Below are 15,167 nucleotides of genomic sequence, written 5' to 3' on the forward strand. Positions count from 1 at the left end.
TCTTAATGCGCTAGGCTATTGCTTTTTAAAAAGCAGTGATTTGGTGGAAGAGACAAGAGAGTTTTAAACAGCATTGTCAAAGCTACCATGTTTGAAATGGTTCAATCGAACATCTGGAGCAGAGATACGTAATACACATCTCCCATCACCGAAAGAAACACAAAGTCCCTTGTGAGCTGGCACAATCCCCCCCCCCCCTCTTCATATATATAAAAACTGAAATAGTTATTTAGTTCTTCTTAACCACATGCTAACACATCAAACACCTGTCTAGCTGTGTCCATGAAATTACATTCTACCTCGATGGATATTTCTTTCATTAAATCAAATAGGAAAAAAATGAAGGGATTTATTATTTGAATGTAAAATGTTCATTGAACAAGACACAAGCATACATCACAATCCACTACAGGTTACATACTGAATGAGGGATGAGTCAAAACAGACAATCTGATTGAAGTGTAATAACCATCTGTTATTAACATGTTATGACCTGCTATTCACGTTATTCACATGCTATGACCTGGTATTAACTTCCAACTGATTTAAGGAAATGCTAGATCCTCGTTGTGAAATTGTAGCCGGGTCCCAGATCCGGTTGAGCCATGTTGCCAAGTCCAATGGTGGTTCAAGTTGGCAAGACAGCACAAACAGATCTGGGACCAGGCTAGTGAATTGTCCAAGTCATCCACTGCTTTCCTTTGGCCTTTTAGTTTAGTTTTATTGGGATAAAATATCGTTATGTTAATCAAAGGCCACAAAAATATACTGTACATGCATGTCATGTAAATCCACCAAAGCAAGGCACTATCCCAGGCCATCAATGTTGTTCCTATGGAGACAGAGATTCATTCACTTTCCTCGAGTCCACACTTATCACAAATGAGAGGATTTCAGGACATACAGTACCAGTCAAAAGTTTGGACACACCTACTCATTCAAAGGTTTTTCTTTATTAAAAAAACAAAACAATTTTGACATTGTATAATAAGAGTGAAGACATCCAAACTATGAAATAACACATATGGAATCATGTAGTAACCAAAAAAAAGTGTTAAACAAATCTAAATCTATTTTATATTTGAGATTCTTCAAAGTAGCCACCCTTTGCCTTGATGACAGCTTTGCACAATCGTGGCATTCTCTCAACCAGCTTCATGGAGGTAGTCACCTGGAATGCATTTCAATTAACAGGTGTGCCTTGTCAAAAGTAAACTTGTGGAATTCCTTTCCTTCTTAATGTGTTTGAGCCAATCAGCTGTGTTGTGACAAGGTAGGGGTGGTAAACAGAAGATAGACCTATTTGGTAAAAGACCAAGTCCATATTATAGCAAGGACAACTCAAATAAGCAAAGAGAAACGACAGTCCATCATTACTTTAAGACATGAAGGTCAGTCAATTTGGAACATTTCAAGAACTTTGAAAGTTTCTTCAAATGCAGTCGCAAAAACCATCAAGCGCTATGATGAAACTGGCTCTCATGAGGACCGCCACAGGAAAGGAAGACCCAGAATTACCTCTACTGCAGAGGATAAATTAATTAGAGTTACTAGACTCTGAAATTGCAGCCCAAATAAATGCTTCACATCTCAACATCAACTGTTCAGAAGAGACTGTGTAAAATCAGGCCTTCATGGTCGAAATTGCTGCAAAGAAACACAACCAATGGACATTAGACCGGTGGAAATCTGTCCTTTGGTCTGATGAGTCCACATTTGAGATTTTTGGTTCCAACTGCCGTGTCTTTGTGAGTAAGTGAACTAATGATCTCCACGTGTGTATTTCCCACCATGAAGGAGGTGTGATGGTGCTTTGCTGGTGACAATGTCTGTGATTTATTTAGAGTTCAAGGCACACAACCAGTATGGCTACCACAGTATTCTGTAGCGATATGCCATCCCATCTGGTTGGCTCTTAGTGGGACTATCATTTGTTTTTCAACAGGACAATGACCCAACACACCTCCGGGCTGTGTAAGGGCTATTTGACAAAGAAGGAGAGTGATGGAGTGCTGCATCAGTTTTGAGATGAGTTAGACCGCAGAGTGAAGGAAAAGCAGCCAGCAAGAGCTCATCATAATGTGGGAACTCCTTCAAGGACAGTGAAATGCATTCCAGGTGAAGCTGGTTGAGAGAATTCCAAGAGTGTGCAAAGCTGTCATCGAGGCAAAGGGTGGCTACTTTGAAGATCCTCAAATATAAAATATAATTTTAATTTGTTTAACACGTTTTTGGTTACTACATGATTCCATGTGTTATTCCATAGTTTTGATGTCTTCACTACTATTCTACAATGTAGAAAACAGTAAAACAAATAAAACTCTTGAATGAGTAGGTGTCAACTTTTGACTGGTACTGTAGGTAACCAATGGGTACATTTTTCCCCCATCTTACTTTTGATATTTACTTCCACTAATTTCTGCTTCATTAATGAAGCAAACGTGAAAATGGCAAACGCAATATGTATATTTTGCCTTCAAACTGTGGTGTAACTGACTGACCCGTATCCTCCTCTAGCCTCCACTTCCAGGTTTCTGGACCAGGGGAGACATATTACTGAAGACCCGAGTCAGACTCTGCTATTGTTAAACCCCTTTCACACTACTGAGCCCGGCTGAGCTGACACAAACTGCACTGGCCTGGCCTAGTTACACATCCACCATGTCATTGTTGCCGGAACTGTGCTGAAAAGAACCCTATCAGAGCCAGCACAGTACAGCTTAGTTATATGTAAAGGGCATTTGAATAGAATAGGCGCTACGACTGATAATCTAGAGAGAGAGAGAGAGAGAGAGACAGTGGTACTTGGGGCCACTCAGGGGGAGAAATGTCACAACTTGTACCAGAACATCCAGCTGTAAAAAAAATAATAAAAATGTAGACGGTGTGATCACGTCAGGGTTCAGATCAACTGGCCTAGCTGTTGTGAATCTGAAGACATTCCATAGCCCTTTGTGAGAGATTATCATCCGTTATACGCCTGCCTAGTCACTAGGGGAAGGGAAGAGGGGGAATATATGGAGGACAGAAATGGGCCACATCCAAACTATTGTCTACACTTGACATTTTATTGAGGAGGACAAGCCACAGGGTGTATACATTGGTCTGAATCTCTGGTCGATATAGGACATATTCTCAATGCAAGGTGGGAGACCGGAGTCATCCGATCTAGAAGGAGAACATTTCTAGTGCAGATAAAAAATATAATAAAAATGTTGTCTGTTATTTCTGGTGTTGTGCCAAAACTGATTACTACCGTTTAAGCAAACTACTTTAACAGGCCTGCTCTACTGTAACAGCCACATACTGCCAACAACATGACAAGAGTATTACAGGTTTAACATATTGGTGCATTAAAGTAAATGAGAATATAGCTACTATCGTATTATGTTACATTTTAAAAAGTCACTAACAAATAGATCTCTCGTGCAAGGACACGTTTTTAAAAGTTTGTCTTTTAAACAATGTTAATTCTAGACAGGGGCGTTACATTGATGGAAGTACTTGTGCAAGATGGATTGAGCGTAGGCTAGAATTCATTCAAACATTTGTTCTTGAGCCAGAAGAAAAAGTGCATGGTTTTATCTAATGTAATTAGCAAGACATTGTTCAATGGGCTGGGGGGGGGGGGGGAATTGACAAAACAGATTTCATTCTTGTTGTAATCAAAACACGCTTGCTATGTTTGCGCAGTGATTCTGGTTTCTGGTCACTGCAGATTTGATTGAACTCCAAAACATACATTTGAAATCTGATGACTATGTCACTGGCAACACCAGTGACAAGAGTAGTCCCCCCCCCCCCCCCCCCCGATGACTATGTCACTGGCAACACCAGTGACTAAGAGTAGTCCCCCCCCGATGACTATGTCACTGGCAACACCAGTGACAAGAGTAGTCCCCCCCCCCCCCCCCCCCCCCCCGATGACTATGAGTAGTCCCCCCCCCCCGATGACTAAGAGTAGTCCCCCCCCCACGCCATATCTTTTGACTGCCCACCTGTGAGTTTAAACTAAAAAAAAAAACCCAGTCTAACACCAAGTTTCATGAAGTCACGGATAACTAGGCTAGTCCTGTTGCATGCAGAAAGGAGTCTGGGTGATGATAGAAGTCCTACGTCAAAGCTGGAGACAGACACATTCCTGGTCAAAACAATACATCTTCTAATTTAAAATAATTCTTAAAACAGAATTATATACATATATATATATATATATATATATAAATTCATGACATTTTTATTTTCTTTTTTCAAACAGAAAAACACATTTCTTCAGTGGGGTTGGGTTTTTTATGTTATTTTGGAAATAATTTAAATATCAGAAACCTTCTGATAGGTATTGACAAAATACAGGACTGGGGGGGTCCAGAAATCTATGGCGCGTCCATAATCATGTCTTGGGTCCTGTTGTGCTTTTTTTAGCTTCCTATCCGACTCTGGGAAACAGTTCCATTTAGGAGTGATTGGGTAAAAGTGTCCATTTTACTGGCTAATTCATGTTACTGGGAAAAACGTATAGGTTTAAATGAATCCTGTTATTTTCTGTAGGACGACACAGCTTTCAAAACGTCAGTAGAATTTGAATTCTTAAAGCCTTGAAAGAAAATTCAACTTGTGTTTTTCAGTAGAGGTCATCAAACTGCTGGCAACACCTAGTCACTTGGTGAACAATGTGAGCCACCACACATCATTGGTGTATCTAGGCCTCTAAAACCCTGGGGTTTCATCACCTCAACCATTCAGATAGGAAGTTATGTCTGCATCAAGAGGTTTCCATTTCAAAGCTTCCGTCTTCTGTCCCAAATGGCACCCCCTTCCCTTTGTAGTACACTACTTTAGATGGCCCACAGGGCTCTGGTAAAGATTACTGCACTATACAGGGAACAGGGTGACATTTGGGATAATTGGAGAAGGTCTATACTCAGCCCTATTGCTGCCTGGGCCCCATCCTATATACTCAGCCGCATCAACATCCTATATACTCAGCCCTATTGCTGCCTGGGCCCCATCAACATCCTATATACTCAGCCCTATTGCTGCCTGGGCCCCATCAACATCCTATATACTCAGCCCTATTGCTGCCTGGGCCCCATCAACATCCTATATACTCAGCCCTATTGCTGCCTGGGCCACATCAACATCCTATATACTCAGCCCTATTGCTGCCTGGGCCCCATCAACATCCTATATACTCAGCCCTATTGCTGCCTGGGCCCCATCAACATCCTATATACTCAGCCCTATTGCTGCCTGGGCCACATCCTATATACTCAGCCCTATTGCTGCCTGGGCCACATCCTATATACTCAGCCCTATTGCTGCCTGGGCCCCATCCTATATACTCAGCCCCATCAACATCCTATATACTCAGCCCTATTGCTGCCTGGGCCACATCCTATATACTCAGCCCTATTGCTGCCTGGGCCACATCCTATATACTCAGCCCCATCAACATCCTATATACTCAGCCCTATTGCTGCCTGGGCCACATCCTATATACTCAGCCCTATTGCTGCCTGGGCCACATCCTATATACTCAGCCCCATCAACATCCTATATACTCAGCCCTATTGCTGCCTGGGCCACATCCTATATACTCAGCCGCATCAACATCCTATATACTCAGCCCTATTGCTGCCTGGGCCCCATCAACATCCTATATACTCAGCCCTATTGCTGCCTGGGCCCCATCAACATCCTATATACTCAGCCCTATTGCTGCCTGGGCCACATCAACATCCTATATACTCAGCCCTATTGCTGCCTGGGCCCCATCAACATCCTATATACTCAGCCCTATTGCTGCCTGGGCCACATCAACATCCTATATACTCAGCCCTATTGCTGCCTCGGCCCCATTAACATCCTATATACTCAGCCCTATTGCTGCCTGGGCCCCATCAACATCCTATATACTCAGCCCTATTGCTGCCTGGGCCACATTAACATTCTAACTTAATCATAATCTCTCTGATCATCAAGTACCTCTTGTCTCTGTGTGAAGTGGAAGAGAAAAAACCTCCAGCCTGCTTGGGGAGAATACTTGTCTCTCCCTGTGTAGGGAATAGGCTGCTGTTTCAGACTGAGACTACTGTATATAGAAGGAGATGATCGACATCACACACACACACACACACACAGAAGACTTGGCATCTACATAATATAGGCCAACGAGGAAAACATATGTCACCTAAATTAATATGCTGACTGTAGAGCAAGGACTGGAAACCCAACTGTGTCCCAAATGATTCCCTATTCAGTGCACTACTTCCAGCCCACTGCTTCAGACCAGGGCCCATAAGGTTCTGGCCAAAAGCATCGTATTATTAGGGAATAGGGTGCCCTATGGGACGTATTGCAAAGCGTCGGTGGACTGGACGCTGAGCGTACTGCAGTAAACAGAGGATGCTACAACAGAAGAAGAAGCAGTGGAAGCGGTGTATGTGTGTTGTGCCGCTTCTAGCCACAACGCTGGAAAAGACCACCTGTGAGCGAACTACAGACAGGACACATGCCTTTTTTAAAATTTTACATTTTATATACGCTATCTTAAAACCACAGTGAAGAACTGAATGATTGAGGTTCATGAGTCATCATCGTGGTTACCATGGTTTCCGTCTAATGATGGCACCGGAAGTGCAGGTCCTTCACTTCCTGTGAGATTTTAAGCAAAGGCTTCTGGGTCGAATGACAACAGGTTTTAAAAGAGCAAAACAGAGAACAAAACAATGACCAAACAAAGAAAGAAATAATAATAATAATAAGTTCATTTATCAGGAAGCAATCTGTTGTGGGTTGACCATTAAGCTGCGCTACCTGTCAATAAACAGATGAACAGCCCAACCCACAGAAAGAACAATCAACCAACAGCTGCCTTGTGTTTCCATGTACACGTCCTTTTCTGTTGTCTTATAAAACCCACTGCTCCTCTACACGGCTCCTTTTCTCCTTACAGACAGGGGTCCTACCATACAGTCAACTAACCCTTTCAGTGACCGGTGTCCGAGACTCGACCGTCTCCTCCCGGCTGGGCCTGGGCACAGCAGAGACCATCTCCTCCCGGCTGGGCCTGGGCACAGCAGAGACCGTCTCCTCCCGGCTGGGCCTGGGCACAGCAGAGACCGTCTCCTCCCGGCTGGGCCTGGGCACAGCAGAGACCGTCTCCTCCCGGCTAGGTCTGGGCACAGCAGAGACCGTCTCCTCCCGGCTGGGCCTGGGCACAGCAGAGACCGTCTCCTCCCGGCTAGGTCTGGGCACAGCAGAGACCATCTCCTCCCGGCTAGGTCTGGGCACAGCAGAGACGGTCTCCTCTCTGCTGGGCCTCGGTACTGCTGAGGAGGGTACAATGTCTCTCAAATCCCTCCCTACCACTGTCCCCGCTGCCTCCTCTGCTCGATTTCTGTTGCCTCTGGTGTCACTCGTTCCCACTACTACTACCGCAGCCGAGCTGACCTCTCCCCTCTCTCCTCTGGTCGTGGTTTGGCCCTCTGGCCTGCTGCTGGCCCGGCAGGGTCCCCTAGAGGTGCTCAGGTCCTGGGGCTTGTTCTGTTGGAGGGCCCCTGGCCCCACCGAGGACCTGGCTGTATGGGAGACCAGCCCCATAGTCAGGCCGGGGAAGTGGTGGTGAGGGGGCCTCTGGGAGGGTTGAGGATGATCCTCCACTACAGAGGAGTGTGTGTGATGGTGACGGTGGTGGTGATGGTGATGGTGTTTGTGCGGCGTACGCTCCTTTCTCTTGTGGCTGTGGCTCTTTGGAGTAGTGATACTACTGCTGCCTCCGCTGGGCCACCTTTCAGACACACCACTGGTCTCCGTGGTAACCGTTGCTGCCAGGGGACTGTCCTTGTGCTTCCTCCCTGGACTCTTTGGCAGCTTGTGTCCCTGCTCTGTCCCTTCTGTTGCCACCACAGCCAGACCACTCCCTGTTCCCGTCCCAGGTCCTGCCCTACCACCACTCCCAGGTCCTGCCCCAACACCACTCCCTGTTCCCATCCCAGTTCCTGCCCCAACACCACTCCCTGTTCCTGCCCCAACACCACTCCCTGTTCCCATCCCAGGTCCTGCCCCAACACCACTCCCTGTTCCCATCCCAGTTCCTGCCCCACCACCACCCCCTGCCCCCATCCCTATCACAGTTCCTGCCCCATCACCATTCCCTGTCCCCATCACAGTTCCTGCCCCACCACCACCCCCTGCCCCGAGCAGTGGCGTGGTGATGGCTGGAGTCTCCTTAGTCTCCTCAACAGTTTCTCTGGTCTTGCGTTTCTTGATGGGCAGAGCGGTCTGCTGCACCGGCTTAGCAGAAGAATCCTTCTGAGCTTTCCTCTTGGCTTCTGCGGCCATGATAGCAGCCGCTGCGTATGAGGAAGTACTGGAACCCGCCGTACCAGAAACTGCTGTCACCCCCGACCCTGGCTTACACCCCCGCTTTTTCAGAGCAGTCTGCGGTGGTATCTCCGCTTTCCTTTTCCGTCCCGGGCGCTTCTTGGTGACTACGACCAGCTCCGATGTCTGCCCAGCTGTCTCGGATGCCTTGGACGCTCCAAACGGCATCTTAACCAGGAGCTTCCCAGGACTCTTCTCCACCACACGCTTCATCGCCACACCCTCCGTAGCCGGGCGTAGCTTTCCACTCCCCTTCGGCCGGCCCCTGCCCCTCCCCGACGGTTTCACCACTTTGGGTTTCTTCGGGGGTCTCTTCTCGCGGCGGGAGGGGCTGCCACGCCCGGTTACGGTGAAGTCGAAGTCGTTGGGGTCGGTGGTGGTGTCCCCGACCTTCTGGAAGTAGGCGATCAGCTCCACCTTGGATCGGAAAGCTTTCCCCTCGGGGCTGAAATTCAGATCAAACCAAAACATTCTAACTGTAAACGGATCTGTTAACGTGCTTTCTGTAAACACAAGTCTGGAATATTTAGTGTGTATATGACGGAGATGAAATGTTCATCCCTCTGGAGATCGACTAAAGTGAGTGTCCTTGGAATAAAGAGTGGGTGGGCGTCTGGGCGAGTAGGAACCAATATTATACACAGTACCAGTCAAACGTTTGGACACAGCTACTCATTCAAGGGTTTTTCTCTATGTTCTACATTGTAGAATAATAGTGAAGACATCAAAACTATGAAATAACACGTATGGAATTATGTAGTAACCAAAAAAAAAATATATATATATATTTGAGATTCTTCAAAGTAGCCACCGTTTGCCTTGATGACAGCTTTGTAGAAAATAAAATATATATATATATTTTTTAAACCTTGAATGAGTAGGTGTGTCAAAGCTTTTGACTGGTGCTGTATATATATATGTATGTATGTATGTATGTATGTATGTATGTATGTATGTATGTGTATATATACACATATGTATGTATGTATGTATGTATGTATGTATGTGTATATATACACATATGTATGTATGTATGTATATATGCATGTATAAATTGAAGTATTTCCCTAAACCTGAAAACAGTCCCGTGAAACACTCTTTATACAGTTCAGTCACATTAACAATATCAAAAGGGGGATGAAACTGTTACTTTCAGGGAAGGATTTTATGTCACCCCTAAAGGAGATCAGGCTGTACCACATGTAGTATTATCATATGAAATCATTTCTGTTAGGGGAATAACCTGTGTGTAAATGTAATATGTTGCTGTTTTTGTTTTGTGTGATATCTGTGATCGTTTTTTGTTGATCTCGTTGTAGTTTCTTAATCATTGTACCTAAAACTGTATGTGTAAACATGTATACGCAGGGCCCGGCTGTTAAAAGAGACCCTGGTCTCAGTCTGTGTTCCTTGTTGAAATAAAAGGTAGAATAATAAAATGATTTTAAGAGACACTATTTGATAAGGCTCTCTTATCACAGCCTACTCACTTCATCAAGTAGACGTCAAACTTCCCAGCGGACCGCCCAGACTTGCGTTGTTTGAGTTTACGTGTCCAGCCCTGGGGTAGAGAGGGGTCGTCGTAGAGCGGACCTCGGTCCCTGATTATGGACCTCCTCTGTTTGGGCGAAGGAGAGGACTCAGAGAGACCCGAGGCCTCGCCAGCTGCAGCGACCATGGGCTCCGAGGGCCCCGCCTCAGCATCCGCTAGCTGGAGCTGGTCCTGGTCTGAACAGGGCTGCTGGGCTGGAGGAGGGGAGGATGAAGACTCCAGCATCTCCTTCTCCACATCCCTCCTCACCTTCTTGGGCTTGCTGTGTGTCTTAGGGTCCTTGTCGTTGGAGCTCTGATTCTGGTTGACGTCCTCCCTCTTCTCCTCACTGCTGTGGAAGACAACATTAGTCATGAGTGGGAAGAGGCAGAGCCGAGGCATGATCTCATCTTAGGCTATCAGATCAGAATATGGAGAATGGCTATCTTTGGCTGATAAGACATTTGAAACAAGAGTTCAAAGTCCCAGATAAGTTTTCGAACCTCAGCTTGCTCCCCCACAACCTACATTAATTCACAAATGTGTAGTAAAAACATCACTTTGGGAATTGTTGTTGTTGTTGTTGTTGTTATGTTTCTTCCCATAGTGAAACATATATTACATGACTAGAAGTTTGGAAAATGCACCTGGACTGGACTGATAAACCTACTGGCTGAGGAGCTAGTCTAAACCAAGCCCAATATCAGGCACATAGAATGAAGCAGCCAGCCAGGGAAGACACTGGGGCAAGAGATACTTATGGTTGAAATGTTATGAACTGCACATGGTCCACACACACACCCCTTATCATGATCTACACAGCAACTCTTATTGAAATGCATATAAACAATAGTTAGCATATATTTGTTTTGTTATTCAAATTGTCCCATCTAGAATATTTCATTACCAGACGTCAGTGTAGAAAAATAAAAAATACAGGGAGATATTTTTTGACGGTATATCACTGTACTTTTCTACCACGGCACTCAGTCCTTCATGCAATAAAAACAACACTTTGATTGCTTCATTACACGAGTATTAGTTATTCTAGAAAATGGGCCAACTCATGTCAGCTAGTTCCAGCGTTTAGCTAGATGATACCAGTCGTCACAACCAGAAACCTAGCTAGGATATTTTCTCTGTAGAAAAAATAAATAAAAAATGCATTATCATAACAAACGCAGCAATGATGTGGCTACTTTGTTGCCACATTACCATGTCAAATGGCAAGGTATGTAACCAGCTGACGCTACAATGTATCCAGCTACAGCTATTTAGCCAGCCCGTTAGCAGCATGCCAAATTGGTTACGAGGGTGGAGGATGCGGACAAATCTATTTTGACAGTTAATATCTTAACACATCTACTGCTCTGTTTTCAGTGAGGTCAGAAAATGACACACCCACACACACACACACCCCCCACACAACCACATACGTTAGCTAACTGAGAATTTCTTCGCTCAGCCATGATCTTGTAAAGTAAGGGAAATACTTAGCTATAACTTGGTGACGTATTCAGAACGCTTCTTTCAGTAAGCTACCCTGCTGACCAGTTCAGAACTAAAATACACCACATTACTTTAGTTAAATACAGCAATACATTTTACAAGACCTGCAGTCATATAACTCGACATTTAAATGGTGAATACATGTAATTCACACTTACAGTTTCTCCTCTCCGCTCTCTACGGCGGCCATTTTTATTTAAATAAATAATTTGATAAAAATGTCTCCAAACATCTCATGGGTACCTCTCTGAACCCCGCCCCCTGCCTCAATTCCACTGCCGTCGGTGGCGTAATCACGCGAGATCCGTGGGAACACTTTTATAAGACCCATCGCATGAGCGCTTGGATCTCGCGAGAGAAGTTGTCTTACGCTGTAAATATGTAAATGATTGTGAACTCTGAGCTGAGGCTACTATCTCCATCTGCAGAAAATACACATGACACACATAATCGCAGAGCAAGGCTGAATGTACAGGCAGGCTATGCACTGGTGTTAAATGTCGGGGAAGTGAAACGGACCAGAAAATCCCCACTATAGCGTTCCTTGACAATCTGTCTCCCATTCAAAGTTGCATTTGTTCAGCTCCAAACACATGCAAGTGATGAACTACAGGTAAAATAGTTTAATTTAAACGTTTTCCTCTTCTCTGCACCGCTTGTAGTCCCAAACCCCGATGATTGACAAATTATCAGATTCAACTCACCAAATACCCATTGATTATGGCGTTTGCTTTAATTGGACTGGTTAATGGTTTGACCCCTTTGCAACCTCTACTACAGGTGACATCATCAACCTGACAGCCAACCCTGGTCTTGGAATGCCTCTTTTTCACTTAACCTCGAAGACCAGGGCACGGTTTTCCAAAAGCATCTTAAGGCTAAGTTAATAGTTATAACCATATCGTTTATTATTATTATTATTATATATATATGGTTCTAACAATGAAGTTAGTCTTAACATGCCTTAGGCAAAGCGGGCACAAGTGTGTTTGAATTTAGGCAATCACTAAACTGATCAATTAGCTCAGTTGGTCAGGTGCCGTGCTTATTTGGATGTGGCCCTCAAGGAATAGGGTTGCCGGCCTCATTTGATTGCTTTCCCCCTGTCTGATTTCCTACCGTAACACTTGATTGCTGACTTTGTAGGTGACCTTTAAAAAAATATTATTATTTTTTTGTCGGAAATGTGGACTTTGTGTCTTCTCTGCGTCTGTTTACCATGGTCGTCGTGCCGTGACGCAGAAACAGCTGCTAACGTTGCGGCTGAAGGCAGAGCGGAGCTGCAGAGGGTTCGGAACCTTGCGGCCCAACCGCGCTATGGTGAATGTTGGTCTAATGCGCTGGAGAATATCGACGCGCGTTGCAGAGACTTCACGGTTGATATACAGAGTAGGATTGCCCTACGTTTTACCCACTGTCACCTGCGCAAGTAATTAAACACTTTTTTTTGATTTATTATAAATATTCAACAACTGTTTGCTGACAGCTCTAAGTGTAGCGTGGTAGAAAAAGCCCCCTTGGGATCTCGAGTTAATATAGGTAGACTTATTGAAATGTTTAGTAGGCCTATATAAATATTAGGCTACTGCAATATAATATTGAAATAATATATATATATATATATTTTATCCTCCAGAAATTAAGATGGACTGGTTGTAGTTCATTTAGGCATTGTGCCAGTGACTGAATAAGTAACTTTCGTTATGGCATTGTGCCAGGGGCTGATTCAGAAACAGTTTCATTATGGCATTGCGACTGAATAACAGTAGGATATATTTGGCATTGTGCCAGGGACTGATTCAGAAACAGTTTCATTATGGCATTGCGACTGAATAACAGTAGGATATATTGTTATGTCTGTCAGATCAGGCCGTTCATTCCCAGCATGTCCAGAGGGCAGCGAGGTCAGCAGCTGTACTAGAACTATGGACCCTGTGGCCTTCAACGCCTACACGGAATTTTTCACCCACGCCCACAGCATCTGTCGACACCTGCAGAGTGAGAGCTGGCAACACCAGGCTGAGAACACCATCCACAGGTGAGGTGGTATGTGCAGTACACCTGACTACAGGTGCAGTGCTATGTGCAGTACACCTGACTACAGGTGCAGTGCTATGTGCAGTACACCTGACTACAGGTGCAGTGCTATGTGCAGTACACCTGACTACAGGTGCAGTGCTATGTGCAGTACACCTGACTACAGGTGCAGTGCTATGTGCAGTACACCTGACTACAGGTGCAGTACACCTGACTACAGGTGCAGTACACCTGACTACAGGTGCAGTACACCTGACTACAGGTGCAGTACACCTGACTACAGGTGCAGTACACCTGACTACAGGTGCAGTGGTATGTGCAGTGTACCTGTACCTGACTACTTCGCCAGGTGTCCCGGTTGGGTGGGGTTTGCACATTTTACCTAATTCCATTGGTTGTCAAATGTAATCTCCACTCACCCGGGGCACCGGGCTATGCAAAACAAACTGGCTCAATAGCTCTCCAGGAGGGTTGACGATCCGTATCGTAGATGTTTTGTTATTGGACACGTTTTTTTAAAAGTAGTACTTCCCTGTTTTAACCACTTTTCTTCTGTCTGGTGCTTTGCTGAATGTGGTGCTGGTGTCTAGGCTAACAGAGAGCTCAGCGGGGGTGGTGGAGCGATTGTCCTCTACCCAGCGTATGGCTGAGAGCCTAGTGGAGGCCCAGAGCGTCACCCTCAAGTCACAGGAGACCATCCTACGCAACGGAGAGGAACTCAAACACACTCTCCACCATTCTACCCAAGGTAGCCGCCGACCTCGGGCCCTAATTCTGTTAAAAGTGATGCTTGTGGCTAACTTGTTAGAAAATCCTCATCCAAGGAAGTTCCACGTCTCCTATCACACCTCTGCTCAGGCATCAGAGCAGTATTTGATGAGATGAGACTGTCAACCCAGGAGCAACAAGTAGCATTCGCAGAGATCTTCAACCGTGTCACTTTCCTCCAGAGTTTCATCATGTCAGAGTCTCACACCCTCACCAGTCTACTCTACAACTCACTGGGGTTCCTCGCCGCCTTCTTCCTCACCTCGACACAGCGGACTGCTCCAGCCAGGTGTCCCTATTTTTTATGTTTATATCATCCATCCAGTTACACATGAACACTTAGCCTAAGGGGTTAGGAAGCAGATTAGGGGATAGTCCCATTGGGGGGAAAAAAATCAATGTGTTATAGCTTTACACACCCCTGCTATATTGTGGATAAAGAGTTTAACTGTCTAACAGAACACAGAGGGTGTTCTTTTAATTGGGAGCCTCTCCAACAAAAGCCAGGTAGAATCAGGAATTCCCCAGGGCAGCTGTCTAGGCCCCTTTTATTTATTTTTTCAATCTTTAAGTAAAGTCAGTGTGTCTATGTATGCCAGGCAAAGGCATACATAAGGGGGGTCCTGATTTGGTCTCACACTTTTGCCCCAGCTAACACACCCGACTCCAATAATCAATTGATCATGATCTTCAGTTTAGAATGCAATTTGATTAATCAGCTGTGTTTGCTAGGGATGGGGGGGGGGGGGAGGGTGAGACATCAATCAGGCCCCCGAGGACTACAATTGCCCGGGCCTGGGCTAGTGCCATGCTCAAGGGCACCATGGCCGGATACCTAGAATCCGACCCGTTTTAAAAAAAAAAAATTTCACCATCTGACTTTGAATCATTGCCTGACTCTAACATTTAAGCTACCTGCCCACCCCCTGGAATGGTT

At 45.3% G+C, this 15,167-nt stretch overlaps 1 protein-coding gene across 1 annotated transcript; it reads right to left on the bottom strand.

The window, feature by feature from the left end:
• Positions 1-4,234: 4,234 nt before the first annotated feature.
• On the bottom strand, positions 4,235-11,636 carry LOC139416964 (methyl CpG binding protein 2). Its single transcript, XM_071166181.1, has 3 exons — positions 11,584-11,636; positions 9,876-10,268; positions 4,235-8,830 (listed from the first exon to the last, which is right to left on the bottom strand). Exons 1-3 carry the CDS (start codon positions 11,613-11,615, stop codon positions 6,976-6,978), a joined length of 2,280 nt encoding a protein of 759 aa, XP_071022282.1. The 5' UTR covers positions 11,616-11,636; the 3' UTR covers positions 4,235-6,975.
• Positions 11,637-15,167: the final 3,531 nt, after the last annotated feature.

The sequence above is a fragment of the Oncorhynchus clarkii genome, chromosome 9, assembly GCF_045791955.1.
Source record: "Oncorhynchus clarkii lewisi isolate Uvic-CL-2024 chromosome 9, UVic_Ocla_1.0, whole genome shotgun sequence".
NCBI lineage: Eukaryota > Metazoa > Chordata > Actinopteri > Salmoniformes > Salmonidae > Oncorhynchus > Oncorhynchus clarkii.